The sequence below is a fragment of the Petromyzon marinus genome, unplaced genomic scaffold (genome assembly GCF_048934315.1).
Source record: "Petromyzon marinus isolate PM22_M1 ecotype Great Lakes invasive population unplaced genomic scaffold, UKy_Petmar_22M1.pri1.0 PM_G_Scaffold_11, whole genome shotgun sequence".
NCBI lineage: Eukaryota > Metazoa > Chordata > Hyperoartia > Petromyzontiformes > Petromyzontidae > Petromyzon > Petromyzon marinus.
Genome location: NW_027422662.1, coordinates 183605 through 203154, shown reverse-complemented (window position 1 = coordinate 203154; position 19550 = coordinate 183605). Strand labels below are relative to the sequence as shown.

At 46.4% G+C, this 19550-nt stretch overlaps 2 protein-coding genes across 2 annotated transcripts; one reads left to right on the top strand and one right to left on the bottom strand.

Annotated features, from left to right (window-relative positions):
• Positions 1 to 5809: 5809 nt before the first annotated feature.
• Positions 5810 to 11656, top strand: LOC142908894 (uncharacterized). Its single transcript, XM_076059546.1, has 2 exons — positions 5810 to 5868; positions 7007 to 11656. Exon 2 carries the CDS (start codon positions 7017 to 7019, stop codon positions 7833 to 7835), a length of 819 nt encoding a protein of 272 aa, XP_075915661.1. The 5' UTR covers positions 5810 to 5868; positions 7007 to 7016; the 3' UTR covers positions 7836 to 11656.
• Positions 11657 to 12604: 948 nt separating this feature from the next.
• Positions 12605 to 18784, bottom strand: LOC142908983 (gap junction gamma-1 protein-like). Its single transcript, XM_076059669.1, has 4 exons — positions 18468 to 18784; positions 16336 to 16800; positions 13663 to 13818; positions 12605 to 13503 (listed from the first exon to the last, which is right to left on the bottom strand). The coding sequence occupies exons 1-4, from the start codon at positions 18767 to 18769 to the stop codon at positions 13323 to 13325; spliced, it is 1104 nt and encodes a 367-aa protein (XP_075915784.1). The 5' UTR covers positions 18770 to 18784; the 3' UTR covers positions 12605 to 13322.
• Between the last annotated feature and the right edge of the window lie 766 nt (positions 18785 to 19550).

Sequence of the window (19550 nt, the reverse complement as noted above, 5' to 3'; positions counted from 1 at the left end):
GGGAAATCAGCCCCCACAGGTACATTTAATAAAATCGTGTTTTTGATAAAGTTTTTTTTTAATTACTTATTATTACACGCTTTTTATGAACTCACTCTGTCTGTTGTATCCTCAAATATTATAACTCAATTTTTACCCACTTCCCAATGTGGTATCGACTGCAAACTCGGTATACTTATGTCATACTGATGGCAATACGATATTATATCATTAACAATAAAATATATATTTTTTAACATTATTTTTTTACGTGTTATGGTTCCGCTTGGGTTTGATTGTCCACGCTCCACTGACGTTGGCTGCAAATCACCACGGCCCCTTACGTCGTGGCAAGCTTCTGGGCCACTTCCTGGAGTTCTTCCATCACTAGCACGGTACGTTTCATTAAAGCGTGTTGTAAAAAAGTTATTTTAAATATTACTTTTCATGTTCATATCCGACAATGCCGAGTGGCTAAAACATCTGTACGAGATAAAGTTGGCTGTGAAGACCGTGCTGTACTGAGTAGTAACACAGGGAGGCATGTGTTGGGCCACATACACACACATTGATTACATAATGAACACGTTTCGGAATAACCTTATATCAAAGTTGCTAGAGATGACATGCTCGACTGCCATTAATAAATACAGTGCCACAGTGAAACGCAGCCAAGTGTTTGACATACTTTAGTGCAAGATTCACCGCCATTAAATGTACACGCAATGTAATCAGACATTGCTCATACATTGTTCATACCTTGTTCAATCTTTGCGTAAATATTTACCGCCTCCGTCCCAGGACGACGGACAAACAAGCCGGTTGTAAAAGCATTTAGGAATTAAATTAATGTAGCAAATTAAATTGTTGACAAAACCTCACCACCGGTTTGAGTCGACCTGGGGTGGGGGGGGTGAATCCCAGCACCGATCTCGCGGACACACGAACAGGAAGTGTTTTGTTGCGGTTACACCACCCGAGTGAAGAGCCGCATGGCCCACAGTGTCATTATCACCAAATACATTAAACAGGTCCCTGCAGGGTGGGCTGGTAGGACAAGTCTCTGCGCTGTCTATTGCTGATTTTACACCCAACAGCACGAGATTTCACTTCGTTAAAGTATTGAAAGGGGACGGACGGACACATTAATCTATTGCAGGCTGGTACACTCAGTTTACAACTTCGTTCCTACCAGTAACAGAATCTTACCCCGTTCGTTCTCGACGGAGACGCGTGCACTTGGGAGACGAACTCCGCTCGCTGGCTCCTTGGGGATGGCTTTGAAGGGGTCGTCGCGCAGGTCAAAGGCGAACGTCCTCGATGTTTCACTCAAACACGTCCACGTTGGGAGGGCGACTTAACGGGGGGGGGGGGGGGAGGCGAAAAGCAGCATCGTCTACACAGCGAGCCCCCGGGGAAGTCGTCACGGTGCGTAGTGAATGATGGCGAGTTTCTCTCTCTCCCTCTGGCTCTCTCTCTCTCCTAGCCCCTCTCTTGAGCATTAGCATACAGATTAAAATTAAGTAGCATACCAAAATTAGCATAGGACAACCGTTGACCAATCGCTGCGCACCATCGCCGGAGACGCTCCCAGGTTTGCCTCTCGACCAATCGGATCCCTGGCCCTCCCCCCTCCCCACTTTGGCACGCGGCGACCAATCAGATCGCGGGAGGACGCTACCATTTTTAATGCCCTACACGCTGAACAGCGCGCGCCCATGTGTGTGTGAGTGTTTAGTTTTGTTTTAATTATTTTAATCATTAAAGTTCGCGAGTGTCAAGGTAAGCTATGTTGACTTTTTTTTTTAAAGCATTTTCTCAAGAGAACCGTTGTTGCTGCTGCTGCGGCTGTTGTTGTGAAAGGCCCGGTACACCCTGAGGCCTTGCCTAGACTACTAGGACAGCCTTGATTTGACGTGGGTCCACACTCTTTGCTTCTTTCGGTAGAAAATAAAATCAATTTAATTTATGATTTAATTTTATTTTATACCTACATTTTATTAAAAAAAAGAATTCATTTTTATTACAATTTATTTTATACTTGCGTATTTTTTTTCTAAATGAATGAGTATTTTTTTATAATTTAAATTTATTTATTTTAAATTACATTTATTTTATTGTATACCTACGTTTAATTTAATTAAAATTTATTTTATACCTACGTTAAATTAAATTGAATTTTAAAATAAATTTATTTTGTTTAAATTACATTTATTTTATTTAATACCTACGTTTAATTTAATTTTTAAATTAATTACATTTATTTAAATTAATTTTATTTTATACCTACGTTAAATGAAATGTTTTAATAACTAAAATTTATTTTATTTAAATTAAATATATTTTATTTCATACCTACACATGTACAGTCATTTTAACTGCTCTGACTGCTACAAGCTAAGTGCGGCCTGGAAGCGTATTATTAAGTAATACATTTTACAATTACAATTATAGAGGAACCCCATACTAATGAACTGACTATGTATCTATACAATTAAAAGACCGCACGCAGATATCGCAAAAGCGGACCCCGTTGTCAATGATATAATTTAGCAACTGCTGTACGTACATCATTAAAATGACACCGATTGCAATACGTCACCAAAGACACAATTTTAATTTGACCCCCGGGTCTGATCGCGTTAACTGTGCAGGTGGCGGGTCGAGAGGTTACTTGCACGTGTGTGAAGCTTGTTGAATATTGACGTGCGATGACTTGTGGAGAGGAAGAATGATGATGATGGCGATGCAAGTCTTGAAGTCTGACGTTGTTCTCCGAGTCGTGTAGCCGACCGCGTGCGACTTTGGGGATTGCGCAATGTCATTTCAGTTTCCTCTGTGGAACTTTTTATTTTGTTGATCCTAACGATGTAACTAACGTAGGGCGGGCTTGGGAGCGGCGTTGACGATGTGTTTTGGCGTTACACCAACCAGCACCTTTGCATTCAGAAGTTGGAGGTGCTTTGATTGTTACAGCGAGAGGTGGAATCGTCACCGCCATCGTCATGGGTTTAAGTGGGCACGGAGCCCGTCAAGGGAATGGGTAGGTAGAGGAATGGGTTGGAGAGTATACACAACTTGCAGTTCTAGTAATCTCAACAATTTATGGGCATGCGCATCATTAACAGTATCCTGATTGATGAGCAAAACAAAATCGCAATTTAATCATCAATCTGTTGTCATAAATGAGTATTTTTTGTTATAAAAAATCATTGTACCCCCATTCATGATGACAATTCCAATATGGTCATTATGATGCTCAGAATTACACTTGTATTCTCAGAATCATGAACATTTATTAAAACAGCAGTGTGCTCAAAATGCTCATTTACCAATTTCAACATGTACCCAATCAATTCCAAGATTCTAATCAAAGTAAGTCCTATGTATCGTGGTGTTTTCATGCTTATACATTATTGCGCCCCCCCCCCCAAAAAAAATATACAAAAGTCTATTTTTATAATGTTTGCACGGTGTACAGTCTGGAAATTACTGACATGGCAAATTTCAAGCTTGGTGCGTGTCGGGAAGTACGCTAAACATTTTGAACAGACGCACACATTGACAACTTTGCCTTTGATATATATGGAGATTGGTAATAAATTGTTAATTTAACTACTTTCATGTTGACGGATTGGAAATAGGAATAGCACTGGCTCACCACGGGGCTTATCGCGTGGTATCTGGGCACTTTATTTGAAACGTAAACCCCACAGTTTGTGAGTACAATTCCTCGCAAGTTGCATCCACAGACACAGACAGACTGACAATGACGCTTCTAGGTAAGAGTAAGAAATGAATCTACGTGTAGAGGAGAGACGAGAGAGCCAAGAGGTCACCTCGGGAGACGGGGCGGCGCGTCAACCTTAGTCACGTGACTGAAGGAGTGTGGGCGTGCCGTGCGTACGTGTGTGTACTGTGTGTGTGTGTACCGTGTGTGTGTACTGTGCGTGTGTGTGTACTGTGTGTGTGTACCGTGTGTGTACTGTGTGTGTGTAACGTGTGTGTATGTGTGCTGTGCGTGTGTGTACCGTGCATGTGTGTGTGTACCGTGCGTGTGTGTGCGTGCCGTGCGTGTGTGTGTGTGTACCGTGTGTGTGCGTGTGTACCGTGCGTGTGTGTACCGTGTGTGTGTGTGTATCGTGCGTGTGTGTGTGTAACGTGTGTTTGTGTGTATCGTGCGTGTGTCTGTGCGTGCCGTGTGTGTGTACTGTGTGTGTGTACCGTGTGTGTGTACTGTGCGTGTGTGTGTGTGTACCGTGCGTGTGTGTGTGTGTGTACTGTGCGTGTGTGTGTACTGTGCGTGTGTGTGTGCGTGCCGTGTGTGTGTACTGTGCGTGTGTGTGTACTGTGCGTGTGTGTCGTGCGTGTGTGTGCACCGTGTGTGTGTACTGTGTGTGTGTACTGTGTGTGTGTGTGTGTACTGTGTGTGTGTACTGTGTGTGTGTACTGTGTGTGTGTACTGTGTGTGTGTACACTGTGTGTGTGTGTGTAACGTGTGTGGCGGTAGTCTAGCGGTTAGTACGCTGCTCTACGAACATAACGACCCGAGTTTGATTCCCGCTCACAGCCAACACCCAGTGACGATTATTTAAACCGGTTCAGGGCCTCCCCTAGGTCGACTCAGCCTCAAGTGAGTACCCGGTGTGGTGTGCAAACATCATTACTGGGGAGACAAAGGCGGTCGGGCGCGGTGCTGGCCACCCACTCCCTTCGCGTGCCGCGCCGGCCTTCATAGGTGGTGCTGCTACTTGCTAACCGCACTTGCCCCAACAGTCTGTTAAGGCTACACGGGGGATCTTTGTCTTTGTATCACCACCCAGGAGTTACGGAGCTTTTGAGGCTCCGAGCCACGTGGGGATCCACGACAGCGTGAGGCGGTGCCACTCACAGGTGAGACTCGGGGATATGTGATTTCTAATCGATAGCCATCCATCAGTTAACCCATCGCAACTGCTGAGTCTGTCACGCGACTTCCTCCTTCCAGAGAGCCTTTGACGCTTCACGTGGCCTCAAAGTGTACATAGTGTGTACGTATACACAATAATGTCCACGTTGTTGCTGAGTTCACGCACTCAAGGGAGGGGGCAATGGAAAATGAATCTAAATCAACTTAAACTCCATCCCCATGACCTCATCGGCATGAAGTGGCAGCTAGTGACGTCATGTCACCAAGGTATTCAGCCCTCCCCCGTCCACAGCGCTCTTGAGCGTGACGTCACCTCCGCTTGGGTCACTGCCGATATCAATCCAGTGCCAATCCTTATTTGGGCAAAGCTACGCCCAGTGACTGGCGGTTCATTAACATAATGTATTCGTTGGAGCCGTTGAGAGTTCATTGCGACGAGTTCAGCAGCCACGCCCCATCCCTCGACATATGGGCCGGGCTCATTAACATAATTTATTCAGTTACAGAGCCGCTTATTATGGGAGGGGCGCATCTCTTACCCCGGAAGTTACGTCAAGTTACCTGCTTACACGCGTGAGGTCGCGAGGTAACAAGAAGCTGCCGATCCGCGCTTGCACTGAAATCCGAGGTGAGAAATTCTCATGGTGGTGGTGGTGGTTGTTGTTGTTTACCAAGGTAGAGCCTCGCTCTCTCTCTCAGGGATGTCAATTGAGTAGCAGCGAGCATGGGAATCGATGTCCAGGTTGGAACTTTACAACGCGGGGCCTAGCCACGCGGGGCCTTGCCTCCTGCCCTCGCCTGATTGCATTCACTTTAATTATCTCGCTTAAGTTTAATTTGTCTTCACCCGGCTCGCCACTTTGTAACTTTGTTTTATTGTAAATATTCACGCAGTTTTTATTTTCTTTTGTTAGCAGGCCAAGCCCGCTTGAGCTGCTATACCGCTCTTGTTATCAGAAGCGACCTGCACACAACACAAGGTGGGGCTTTGTCAACGTGTGTGAATGTTTTGACTTAAAACTTTGGTGAATGCAGGAATTAATATTCTTGGTTCTTTCGGTAAAGTCACGTAGATAGAAAATTAAATGAAAATAACAAAAAAAATGTAAATAAAGCAAAAAAACTCACGTCGTTTTGATCGCAACACAAGTGGTCTTTATTTAATGTAATTGTATTATCTGTTATTGTTATTTTCTGTCTACGTAACTTTACCGAAAGAAACAAGAATACGTGTGTCAATGTCTATCGGTCAAAGATGCTAAACGGAGTGACACACAAACTCCAAATATACAGCAGGCGTCAGGGTCGGGATCGAACCCACGACCTCCTGTATACCAGGTGAGGTAGTTAACATCTCACCACGGAGAGAGACACGCAAACTCCAGTTAGCCTCGGATATGTTCGTTGATCCTCAATTAATTACTTGGTGGAGTGAGGAAGCATTAATGCTGAGCAGATGAAGGTGGCCAGGCATGATTCTAGACACGCCACCGCCTGTTTGCCCAGTGACAGTGTACAGTTTGTGTTTGCAGTAAAGTCTATTAACTCTGTTGAACACGGAGGTTATATCATAACAGTAGTTTACTTTTCTTTTCCTCTGGAACTCTTTATAAGAATGGAAACAGGAAGTTAACACAGCACACACATTCAGCTGAAGTCGGAACTGTTCATCCCAGCATTTAAGGACATCTGAGCCTGGATTCACACCTCTAAGTTGCGATTGAACATTAATTTATGAATTTCTGCCTAACACAAATAGTATTTTTTCAACACCCTTTGCTACGTCAGCTGAATTTAGCTCTCATAAATATTCCTTTTGTAGCCAGACAGCTGAAATTGTGTACTCAGAGTTTTGGGTGAACATTCATTTTGAAGATACGAGGGCTTCCAGGCATGTTCATGACCATTTGCCCTCTCATTGTGTGCCATAACAGCCCGTGTGATGAATTTGGGACATTTTTCCACTATATCATGAATATGTGAATAAGTATAGACGTGTAAGTCACGTGTTACTGTGTATATATGCTTTCCTCTGTGCATCGATACTGACGTGTAGATAGTGTGGATATTATTTTTTTCTGTCAGCAGCTGACGCTTCCTCTGATGCTTCCTCTGCAGAATTGGTCTCATGGAGCAAATGCACTCAGCGCAGCTCGGTATGACAAGGCTCCAATGCGACCGGTGTGCATACAGCACGGATCGGACTGGAGATTTCACACGGCACGAGAGAACTCACACAGGAGAGAAACCCTTCAAGTGCAGTGTGTGTGACAAGGCGTTTGCACGTTCATCTGCTCTTGTAGAACACCAGAGAACACACACGGGAGAGAAACCCTTCAAGTGCAGTGTGTGTGGGAAGGCGTTTGCACATTCATCTACTCTTGTAATACACCAGAGAACACACACGGGAGATAAACCCTTCAAGTGCAGTGTGTGTGGGAAGGCATTTGCACATTCATCTGCTCTTGTAATACACCAGAGAACACACACGGGAGAGAAACCCTTCAAGTGCAGTGTGTGTGGGAAGGCGTTTGTACAGTCATCAAATCTTAAAGTACACCAGAGAACACAAAAGCATCAGAAGATCCACAAGGAGTCGAGTCTGAATTCAGCTTGTGAAAGTCAAAGTGACGCAATGAGCCCATCCCTCATGAAACAACCGGAAGAAAATCCCAGCTTGGACACTTTTAAAGGTATCGAGGTGAAATCTGAAGAGGTCAAGGTGAAATGTGAAGAAGTGAAGAGCGAAGAAGTGAGGGTAAAATGTGAAGATGAAGATTCAACTCCAAAATGGGACCTTCACATCGATGGAGGCAACGTGAAGCAGGAGGTGAATTTTGACTGTGAGGCAGAGCGAGGCAACTCCCAGCAGTTTGTGGAAGTGGAGGTGTGGGTGGACTTCCTCCGAGACAATACAAACTCAAATGGAGACCCGGTAGATATGTAAGCTTGAAACGATGTCGCTCCAATAGATGCACCTTTATCACAGGCCTTTAATGACAAGAATGAAGTTGAACACTCAATTCCTAGGTTCAACCTGCAGGGTAAGAGCGGCCAGTCTTTGTGGACCTGTGGGTTGGGTAGATCTCTAACCAGGAGCGAGAGTCGAATAAGCTCCCAAGCATTCACTAGGTTCTAATAATTCCATTTATATGGTGCTTGCTTAATCGCCTCGGCAATTCGGAGTTTTGTGTCGTATCTCGTCTCAAACACTCGAAGAGCATCCCCAAGTAGCAGCTGCCCCTGTGTGGCACAAGGTGGTGGCCCTGCTCCGGCCTGCATGTGCACAAGAGCCTGTCAGTAGGAGGCGATGGTTGATGTGGCATATTAGTTGTGGAGTTTGTAAGTAATGTTTAGAATTTGATCAATTTTGACCCAGACGCCAGTATGCAATGGCCTACTCGTTTTGAATGGCGCAATAGTATGTTGTACATACTAAAATAGCTTCTTGTTAATGCGATGTAACCTGATGCAGTATATTTCAGTGCAGTAATTGAATTTTGTTAATATGCCTGTCAATAATACTTGTCTGATTGTGTGCATACATGTACCATTTTGTCTATAAGGGTTAAACATTGAATAAGTGATGTTAGGACAAAGTGTGTGTTTTGGAAGTAACCTGTACAGATAACTCAGGTGAGACTCATTGTTCTTGTCATACAGGTCAAAGGGTATTTTGTGTTTTCAGGAAGCTTCTCCCTCTGGAGCAACTCATTGTCTTTGAAATAGGGAGCACACTCGGATCATTAATCAGTTACATGGCATACCTCTCAAAGGTTACACGTAGAGGAGATTCATTCTCTACAACACAAATTGTAGTTTTGTATTACGTGTTGACGTAGATTTTGTCGAACTAGGACTAGAAATGCTCCTTGCTGATTAACGTCTGGATGTTCACAACCAAGGGTTGAAGCAAGGCTGACCGCCTGCGGCGCCCCTCACAACCATTTGCGGCCTTGGGCCAGGAAAGTCACGAAAAAAAATGCACAAGAACGACGCATCCACGCAAGCTCCGAATGCTCCGCTTTGAAGTTTGAAAATGAAACAACTTTGAATTGTATTATGTTTTGAATTATATAATTGTATTTCTTCATTGACAGCTTATTCATTGAAAACGATATTTCGTGTGAATTTTCTCTCGTCGTTAAGTAGATGGCTTTGCCAGGGGTTCCGTTCGATGCGGACTTTCACCTGGTTGGGATCGCCGGATCGAGATGAGGCGACACAAAGCTTGCCGTGCGAGAAGACCGTCGTCTGCAGATCGATTTCAACACGATCGAACGTCTGTCCCTGCGCCTCTGTCGTTCATGCAGGGGGCGCGTAGGTTTGCAGCACCCCATGCATGAAAATGACGGAACGTGCAGTGTTCGTCACGAAGTTGTGCGTAAGCGCCATAACAAGGCACTGTAAGCTGACCTGCTACCACATTCACAGGTCAACGGGGCAGCCGAGAGAGAGCGCGGTGCGTAGGGGTCGACCAAAGGTTAAACCCCCGCCCCACCCCCCCGTGATCGGAGACTGACACCCCTGACCCCCCACCCGTCCCTAAGGCCCCTTAAAACCTTTCAGAAGGTTCTGGGAGGTGGGGGGGGGTCAGGAGGGGAGGGGTGACCCCGACCTGAGGATAAAAGGCCGGCCCTCTGGACGGGCCGAGGCAGTGTTCACTAACTCAAGCCTGAAGACATCCGAAGACCTGAAGACTGGACCGGCACCCGGGGACCCTCAACCGAGGCTCTTGTTAGAGCCGGGTTGTAGCGGACCAGAGGTGGCTCGGACACCCTGGGACCCTCCCCAGGCTCTAGCCAGAGCCGGGTTGTAGCAGACCAGAGGTGAGCTCCCGTACCCTGGCTAGGACGGGTCGTCCAGTCTTCCCTTAACGCCGGGCTAAGGGACCCGTGGGTAGCAGAGCCCGGATTGTGCAGGCTGCGATAGAAGGGAGGCTGTCACTCCCGTAGGCGATCGGGTGGAAGGGGACGTACCCCTTCGTGTTTCAGTAGTGTGTAGAGCCGAGTTCGAAAGAGTTATAATAATTGCGTTGCCTCAACCAGATGTCTCCGTGTGGTTAGTTAAGGACACAACACTTATATACAGTGAGGGAAAAAAGAATTTGATCCCCTGCTGATTTTGTACGTTTGCCCACTGACAAAGAAATGATCAGTCTATCATTTTAATGGTAGGTTTATTTGAACAGTGAGAGACAGAATAACAACAACAAAATTCAGAAAAACGCATGTCAAAAATGTTATAGATTGATTTGCATTTTAATGAGGGAAATAAGTATTTGACCCCCTCTCAATCATGTATGTCTTTTATACAGGTAACGAGCTGAGATTAGGAGCACACTCTTAAAGGGGGTGCTCCTAATCTCAGCTTGTTACCTGTAGACATAAAAGACATCTGTCCACAGAAGTAATCAATCAATCAGATTCCAAACTCTCCACCATAGCCAAGACCAAAGAGCTCTCCAAGGATGTCAGGGACAAGATTGTAGACCTACACAAGGCTGGAATGGGCTACAAGACCATTGCCAAGCAGCTTGGTGAGAAGGTGACAACAGTTGGTGCGATTATTCGCAAATGGAAGAAACACAAAAGAACTGTCAATCTCCCTCGGCCTGGGGCTCCATGCAAGATCTCACCTCGTGGAGTTGCAATGATCATTAGAACGGTGAGGAATCAGCCCAGAACTACACGGGAGGATCTTGTCAATGATCTCAAAGCAGCTGGGACCATATTCACCAAAAAAACAATTGGTAACACACTATGCCGTGAAGGACTGAAATCCTGCAGCGCCCGCAAGGTCCCCCTGCTCAAGAAAGCACATATACATGCCCGTCTGAAGTTTGCCAATGAACATCTCAATGATTCAGAGGACAACTGGGTGAAAGTGTTGTGGTCAGATGAGACCAAAATGGAGCTCTTTGGCATCAACTCAACTCGCCGTGTTTGGAGGAGGAGGAATGCTATAACCCCAAGAAGAACACCATCCCCACCGTCAAACCTGGAGGTGGAAACATTATGCTTTGGGGGTGTTTTTCTGCTAAGGGGACAGGACAACTTCACCACATCAAAGGGACGATGGACGGGGCCATGTACCGTCAAATCTTGGGTGAGAGCCTCCTTCCCTCAGCCAGGGCATTTAAAATGGGTCGTGGATGGGTATTCCAGCATGACAATGACCCAAAACACACGGCCAAGGCAACAAAGGAGTGGCTCAAGAAGAAGCACATTAAGGTTCTGGAGTGGCCTAGCCAGTCTCCAGACCTTCATCCCATAGAAAATCTGTGGAGGGAGCTGAAGATTGAGTTGCCAAACGTCAGCCTCGAAACCTTAAGGACTTGGAGATCTGCAAAGAGGAGTGGGACAAAATCCCTCCTGAGATGTGTGCAAACCTGGTGGCCAACTACAATAAACGTCTGACCTCTGTAATTGCCAACAACGGTTTTGCCACCAAGTACTAAGTCATGTTTTGCAGAGGGGTCAAATACTTATTTCCCTCATTAAAATGCAAATCAAATTATAACATTTTTGACATGCCTTTTTCCAGATTTTGTTGTTGTTATTCTGTCTCTCACTGTTCAAATAAACCTACCATTAAAATTATATACTGATCATTTCTTTGTCAGTGGGCAAACGTACAAAATGAGCAGGGGATGAAATACTTTTTTCCCTCACTGTAAAAGAGTAAAGCCAGTGGGTTTTCAAAGTACCTTCCTTTTACAGAATACATTTCACGTGACCCCACCGCATTAAAACAATGCTCAGCTGAGCGGGGCGAGCCACGGGGGGGGGGGGGGGGGGGGGGGAGCACCTTTGTCACGTTCTGTAACTCACGTGACTTCTGCCGCGACAATGTCTGGATGTTTCGCCTGAGGATGACTGCTCGTGTTGTGATCGAAACATCGTGATTTCTTTTTTTATTATTTTATTTTTTCTACCTACGTGACTTTACTGAAAGAACCAAAGAGTATGAAAGACGTTTTGTCTGCTGATCTTGTTCATATCCGTGTACATCGATATCCCACATTGCTTACATGTACACAATAAACTATAACGACTTTCGGGGATGGGCAAAGATCGAGGAATCTCTTTCAATGGAGCGAGTTAAGTGTGTTCGATTCAACATCTCTCTGTACGTCTGTATCTCTGTTTGCCTCTGTGTCTCTCTCTGCCTGTGTCTCTCTGTCTTTCTTTCTCTGTCTCGGTGTTCCTCTTGTCTGTGTCTGTCCGCCTGTCCTGTCTGTCTGTGTGTCTGTCTAAAGCACAGCAAGTTGGCACAGTAGGGGGCACAGGTGGTGCATCAGCCAGTCATCTCAGTCAGTCGACCAGTGGCACCTGGGTCTGCCCCGTGACATGCCAGCGGGCGTTCGACACTTCACTTGGCCTCAAGGTGCACATAGCCTGGCACAAGCGTCGTGGTGACGTCACCACCACTTAGTGACCAATGGCGGTTGTTGTCTATCATAAAATAAAATAATAAACCACTAATGTAGACTGTAGCCTGCTATCAAAGCAATATTGCTGACGGTTTCCATCTGAAGACGGAAGCTTGTGTTGCCTCCAAAACGTCGTGATTTAATTTAGTTTTCATTTATTTTATTTTACCTACGTGTCTGTGTTTAGTGGGGGTGTGCGTGTGTTTAGTGGGTGTGTGCGATTGATCACATTAAACTTACTCAATTAGCATCAATTAACATGAAATACACAATAATAATTTAAATTTCCCAATTTTATTGAATATTTTTCAGAAAAACAATACATACAACACTGTCACCTGCCGTTCAGATTTGGCCACAGCTGTTCACAAACCGCATAGCCAGCATCTTAAACGCCTTTTGGTTTGACAAAATATAAATCGGAGCAGGCTGTTACGGTATAATAACGACGTGCCCGCTAAACTCAGGCCCTCTTATCCACCGATGAACGAGGAAGTTTAACAAAACAACGAAAACAGAAACTCACGCAAATTAAGAAGTAAGCTAAAGTAACAAAAATATTTGGGTTGCTTTAATCAAAACACACCTCCATATTGATTAAACACTCACGCAAACATTCCCCCCCCCCGACTCGTGCATTTATACGTTGGCCGAATGCGAAAGCCACAATGCCACACAAAACGCGTTCTAAGGAGATTTGAACTCTCAACGCTCTGGGTTACAAACCCAGCGCCGAATCCCCCGAGCCACGAGGCTGGGTGCTGGCGTGCCCCCCGTGCCGTCGCGAGCGGGTTAGCGGGGTGCCCGCGCTCTGCCGCTCGAATCTTAAAAGCGCAGACGGTCGCCTCCGATTGAATCTCGACGGAAGAATGTCACGAAGACCTTCAAAGTCGAGACGATCCAAACGGCGGCGGCGCATTGGGGGGGGCCGAGTAAATGGAACGTGGGATGGCGAAAAGCGATTGAGCGATAACGACGCCCGAGAGTAATACTAGCACGCTAAACCCAAGACTTGTGGGAGGAGTCGCCTGCGTCTTGCTCGGGGGGCTCCTGGTGGGGTCTCGGCGTCACCCCCAGCTCCGTCTGAAGTTTCTGCACCTCGTCAAGGAGCTGCCACAATTCTGACGGTGACATCGCTCTGGGACCCGCCGTCGATTCCGGCTCGACGGCATCTGCCACCCTAGAAACGAGTCGAATTTCAAGAAGAGTGTAGTGTATAGTGCAGTGTATAGTGCAGTAGATAGTGCAGCAGATAGTGCAATCTAAACCCAAAAACCTTGATTATGAATAATAGTTAACGCCGTAATGTATGAACGTTGCGAGCGCTCGCGAAAGTCACCCGGTGCGGTTCCCGTCAGAGGAGGCCCCCACAACCGAATGGTAGCCCGGGGGAGCTAGCAGCGCTCCGTGACCATCGTGGCGACTGCCGTGGGCCACCGCCTTCATCCTGGATGCCTCCACCGTCGCGTCGGCCGCGTGTTTGCCCACCGCTGACCTACTTCACACACACACACAACATCTATATACATAGCTATCAACACATACACTACACTATACACTACACTATAAACTACACACAAAACATCTATATACATAGCTATCAACACACACACTACACACTACACTACACTATACACTACACACAACATCTATATATATAGCTATCAACACATACACTACACTATACACTACACTATAAACTACACACAAAACATCTATATACATAGCTATCAACACATACACTACACTATACACTACACTATAAACTACACACATCTATATACATAGCTATCAACACATACACTACACTATACACTACACTATACACTACACACACAACATCTATATACATAGCTATCAACACATATGTAGAGGTGTTAACTACACGCAGGGCAGTGCAGCATTACCCCTGGGTACAACGGTTGGGGTCAGTCGAGGTGAAACGGATCGTGGCCAGGGTTTGGTGCGAACCAATCAGACGGTTCCACGTGGGAATGTATGATTGGTTCTACCTGGCCACGAAGGGTATAAGACGGGTGACCCAACGGACCTCGGGGAGTTCTCTCCCTGCACGAAGATAGAAGACTGGGCTGAAGCCTAGCTAGGACCCTGGACCAGCCTTTCAGCCCTTCTAAGGGCTAAGGCTCGGCATACCCAGTGGTCAGGACCCACCGGGCCAGCGGTGGGTCAGATAGCCTCCCCTAGGTCCTAGCCGGAGGACTAGGATAGCGGTAGACGTGTGAGTCCCGCCAAGTCCGGAGGTTGTACCTCCTTAGGTATTAAGGAGGTTAGCGGTAGACGTGTGAGTCCCGCCAAGTCCGGAGGTTGTACCTCCTTAGGTATTAAGGAGGTTAGCGGTAGGCGTGTGAGTCCTGCCAGGTCCGGAGGCTGTACCTCCCTAGGGTATCGGGTGAGGGGACCGAATATCCCTCTGTGTGTGTTAAGCGTTGTATAAGGAAATAATACAATAAACAAAGTGTGCCTCCTAAAGAAGTCTGCTCGTCCTTAAAACACTACACATACACTACACTATACACTACACTATACACTACACACACAACATCTATATACATAGCTATCAACACATACACTACACTATACACTACACACACAACATCTATATACATAGCTATCAACACATACACTGCACTATACACTACACTATAAACTACACACAACATATATACATAGCTATCAACACATACACTACATTATACACTACACTATACACTACACACAACATCTATATACGTAGCTATCAACACATACACTACACTATACACTACACTATAAACAGTACACATCTATATACATAGCTATCAACACATACACTACACTATACACTACACTATAAACTACACACAACATATATATATACATAGCTATCAACACATACACTACATTATACACTACACTATACACTACACACATCTATATACATAGCTATCAACACATACACTACACTATACACTACACTATAAACTATACACATCTATATACATAGCTATAAACACATACACTACATTATACACTACACTATAAACTACACACATCTATATACATAGCTATCAACACATACACTATACACTACACTATAAACTATACACAACATCTATATACATAGCTATCAACACATACACTACACTATAAACTATACACAACATCTATATATATAGCTATCAACACATACACTACACTATACACTACACTATAAACTACACACAACATCTATATACATAGCTATCAACACATACACTACACTATACACTACACCATAAACTACACACATCATCTATATATATAGCGGTTGGGAAGCTGACGGAACCGATATTATTTCCCTTCCACGTGACTTTACCGAAAGAACCAAAAATATGAGAAAGCTTTGTTTAGAGCCTAGTCTCAAACAGTGTTAGATGAGAGGACAATGCCACTATGAAGACATTGACAGCTCGGGGTGAGACACACGAGGCTCTAAAGAAAGCTGTCTCTGGTGTGGAACAATCAGTTTCAAAGACAATGCATCATCATCATAGACTACCAGAGCGTGTTTCTGTTTGCATGTTCATTACAAGTACCGTGTGTGGCCAATGCAGTGAGATGATTCCTTGCAAGAGGTTTACGTTTGGTGTTATCATGTTCACACAGCTGTTTTACTGCTAGAAAAGGGTAAAACAAATTCTTATATTTTGTTATTGGCAAGGGAGGTCCCATGATGTTTTTGCTGTTGTCATCATCGGCGAAACGTCACGGAAACTCGAATCGTCGGCGTAGTTGGGGGTCACTCTCTGACACGCAGCCGGCGAGTGTCGAGCCGGTAGCGACCCGGCACGTTTCATTTACGTGACGCAACGCCGCTACTACAAGTTGACGGCTTTGACGAGACGACGCTTTAGTTTCTCGCGATCCAACACCGAAGCCGACAACCTCCGACACAGTCAGTCGCACGCGCGCCGAACTTCTTCCGCACCCCCCCCCCCCGACCGTGGCCAACCGCGCCAGCGAGGCCCCCCACCTGCTCCGTAGCCGGTGCCTCCCGCTCAGTGAGTCGTGGATGGTGCCCAGCCCCAGGTAGGCAATCTCGGACAGTTCGAGCAGGAGGCTGAGACCGGCGACTGCGTACATGACCAGAAGGAAGACGGTCTTCTCTGTGGGGCGCGACACAAAGCAGTCGACGCTATTCGGGCAGGGGTCACGGACGCACTTGAAGCGCGGGGCCACCTCCAAGCCATACATCAGGTACTGCCCCACCAGGAAGCCAACCTCGGCCAGCGTGCGGGCCAGCAGCTGGAGGGTGTAGGCCACCATCAGGCCGTCCGTCTTGATCCACCACCGCTCGTTGTGCTGCTTCCCCTTGCCATCTTCTTCACCCTCCACCTCCTCCACCTTCTCCTCCTCTTTCTCCGTGCATTCAACCACGCGGTCGGGGCCGCCGGCTCGCTTGGCTCGCTTGGTTTGTTCGTCTCGCTTGTACTCGATCCTACCACGACAGAGAGCGGCGGTGTTTAAGTTTCACCCCTCGGTGTGAAACGTCGCGAGCAAATGGAAATATGCGCTCGCTATGAAACGCGACATTACGACGAACAGCGACAGCTACGAGGCTGTCCGGGATTCCACTTTCACTTCTGATCGTCGCCTCTGAGAGACCACTTAAAGTGTCCGTGCCGGTGGCAATGATCTGAATCGGTCCTGGGCCTACCCTAGGTCGACTCAGCCTCGAATGAGTAGCTGATGCGATTTGTAAAAACTTTGCCAACTGGGGAGAAAAATGCAGCCCGGCGTGGCTTTGGCCATAGACCCCCCTCGTATGCTTTGAGGCGCCGCTCACGAGCAGCGCTTATCCCGACAGCCTGTGAAGGCTACATGGGGGATTTTTGTCTTTGTGCATGTGTGGCCCCGTGCGCGTCCGCGTGTGTCTGTGTGTGCGTGGCCTTACCGTGCACGTAGCCTGGCACAAGCACCGTGGTGACGTCACCACCGCTTAGTGGCAAACGGCGGTTGTTGGTGTAAATGTCTGTGCGCTACAAGCAAGCCAGCATCGGGACTCGAGGTAAGTGAAAATATTTACCTTCCTTTATTTTACGCTTTATTTGCTACTAGCGGGAAGCACCCGGCGTTGCCCGGGGGAAAATATATTGAAAAACTTCTCAAAACTTAAAAACATAACATATACAAATGAAAAAAAAACGATGATCATTACCTCATTCATAAAAATTAGCGCAGCGGAAAAAAAACGTACGCTCGTGCGCCAAGATTCGATTCTTTAGATCGCGCAAAGGAATTGAAGTTTGTAGATTTCTTTAGAATCGGCCTATTCCCGTTTAATTGATACCACAAAAGCTCACCAGATATCGATTCTCGCCACACTTCATCATCATTCCCCCCCCACCCCCCCCCCCCAAAAAAAACAAGTCTATTTTTATAATGTTTGCATGGTGCACAGTATGGAAAGTACCCACATGGCAAATCTCAAGTTTGTTAAATGTCAGGAAGTACGCTAAACATTTTTAACACATTCACAAATTTCCCTTTTATACATATAGATACACTATGCAATTATAATATCGCATGCAAATGTATTATATTTCTTATTGTTGAAGAGTTTAACAATGCTTCCCTTTTTGCTGTTGAACCGCAGAATATATTTTACGACGCTGACCATATGCGTGTTTAAACACAGCGCACATTCGCCCTCCTGAACTGAACTAGCCGTTCGGACGTACTGACAGGGGGCTCGGGAACGGAACTCCGTTCCTAAGTCAAGGGGAAACCTTGCCGGCCCTTTCACCGTTCAAACTCGTGACCAAATCGACGGCACAGCCTAATTAAAAAACAAATTAAAACATTTCCAACTTGAAGAGTTTAACAATGCTTCCCTTTTTGCTGTTGAACCGCAGAATATATTTTACGACGCTGACCATATGCGTGTTTAAACACAGCGCACATTCGCCCTCCTGAACTGAACTAGCCGTTCGGACGTACTGACAGGGGGCTCGGGAACGGAACTCCGTTCCTAAGTCAAGGGGAAACCTTGCCGGCCCTTTCACCGTTCAAACTCGTGACCAAATCGACGGTACAGCCTAATTAAAAAACAAATTAAAACATTTCCAACTGCGCTGTGAAAACTCCCTCCGGGGACCTCCGTACCTGGTGATGCGATGCACGGCGAAGCCGAGGTACAGGATGGTGGGCGTGGCGACCGCGATGATCTGGAACACCCAGAAGCGGACTTGGGAGAGCGGGGCGAAGCTGTCGTAGCAGACGTTCTCGCAGCCGGGCTGCTCCGTGTTGCACGAGAAGCTGCCCTGCTCGTCGTAGTAGATGGACTCGCCGGCGACCGTCGTGAGAACGATGCGAAAGATGAGGAAGGTGGTGATCCACAGCTTGCTCAGGAAGGTGGAGTGCCGATGAACCTCCTCCAGCAGCTGCGTGAGGTAGCCCCAGCTCATCGTGGCCGCCAGTCAGATTCAGCGATGCCGCTGCGGGGAAATGTTCACCCGAGTTTGTACAGGCACTACTCTACTTACAAACCTTCAACTTAAAGACTTTTAGAGATAATAAAAAAAACCTATCCCGTTTGTCCAGTTGCCCGTTTGGAATGAGAGTCGTAAGTTCAACCTCAACGCACAATAAATGGCAGTGGTGGCATCTACATCGACAGAACGTGAAGAACCAGTGGCATCTACATCTGTAGAACGTGAAGAACCAGCAGCATCTACATCTGCAGAACGTGAAGAACCAGCGGTATCTACGTTTACATAACGTGAAGAACCAGTGGCATCTACATCTGCAGAACGTGGAGAACCAGTGGCATCTCCATCTGCAGAACGTGAAGAACCAGTGGCATCTACATCTACTGAACGTGAAGAACCAATGGCATCTACATCTGCAGAACGTGAAGAACCAGTGGCATCTACATCTGCAGAACGTGAAGAACCAGTAGCATCTACATCTGCAGAACGTGAAGAATCAGTGGCATTTACATCTGCAGAACGTGAAGAACCAGTAGCATCTACATCTGCAGAACGTGAAGAATCAGTGGCATTTACATCTACAGAACGTGAAGAACCAGTGGCATCTACATCTACAGCGCTGGTAGCGGCCATCGGCAAGTCCACTCAGCTCCACATTACTCCATCTCTTCTCGAGCTGTTTAGGCGCCCGCTCGCACATACAACAACAACCGCCATTCGCCACTAAGTGGCGGTGACGTCAGCACGACGCTTGTGC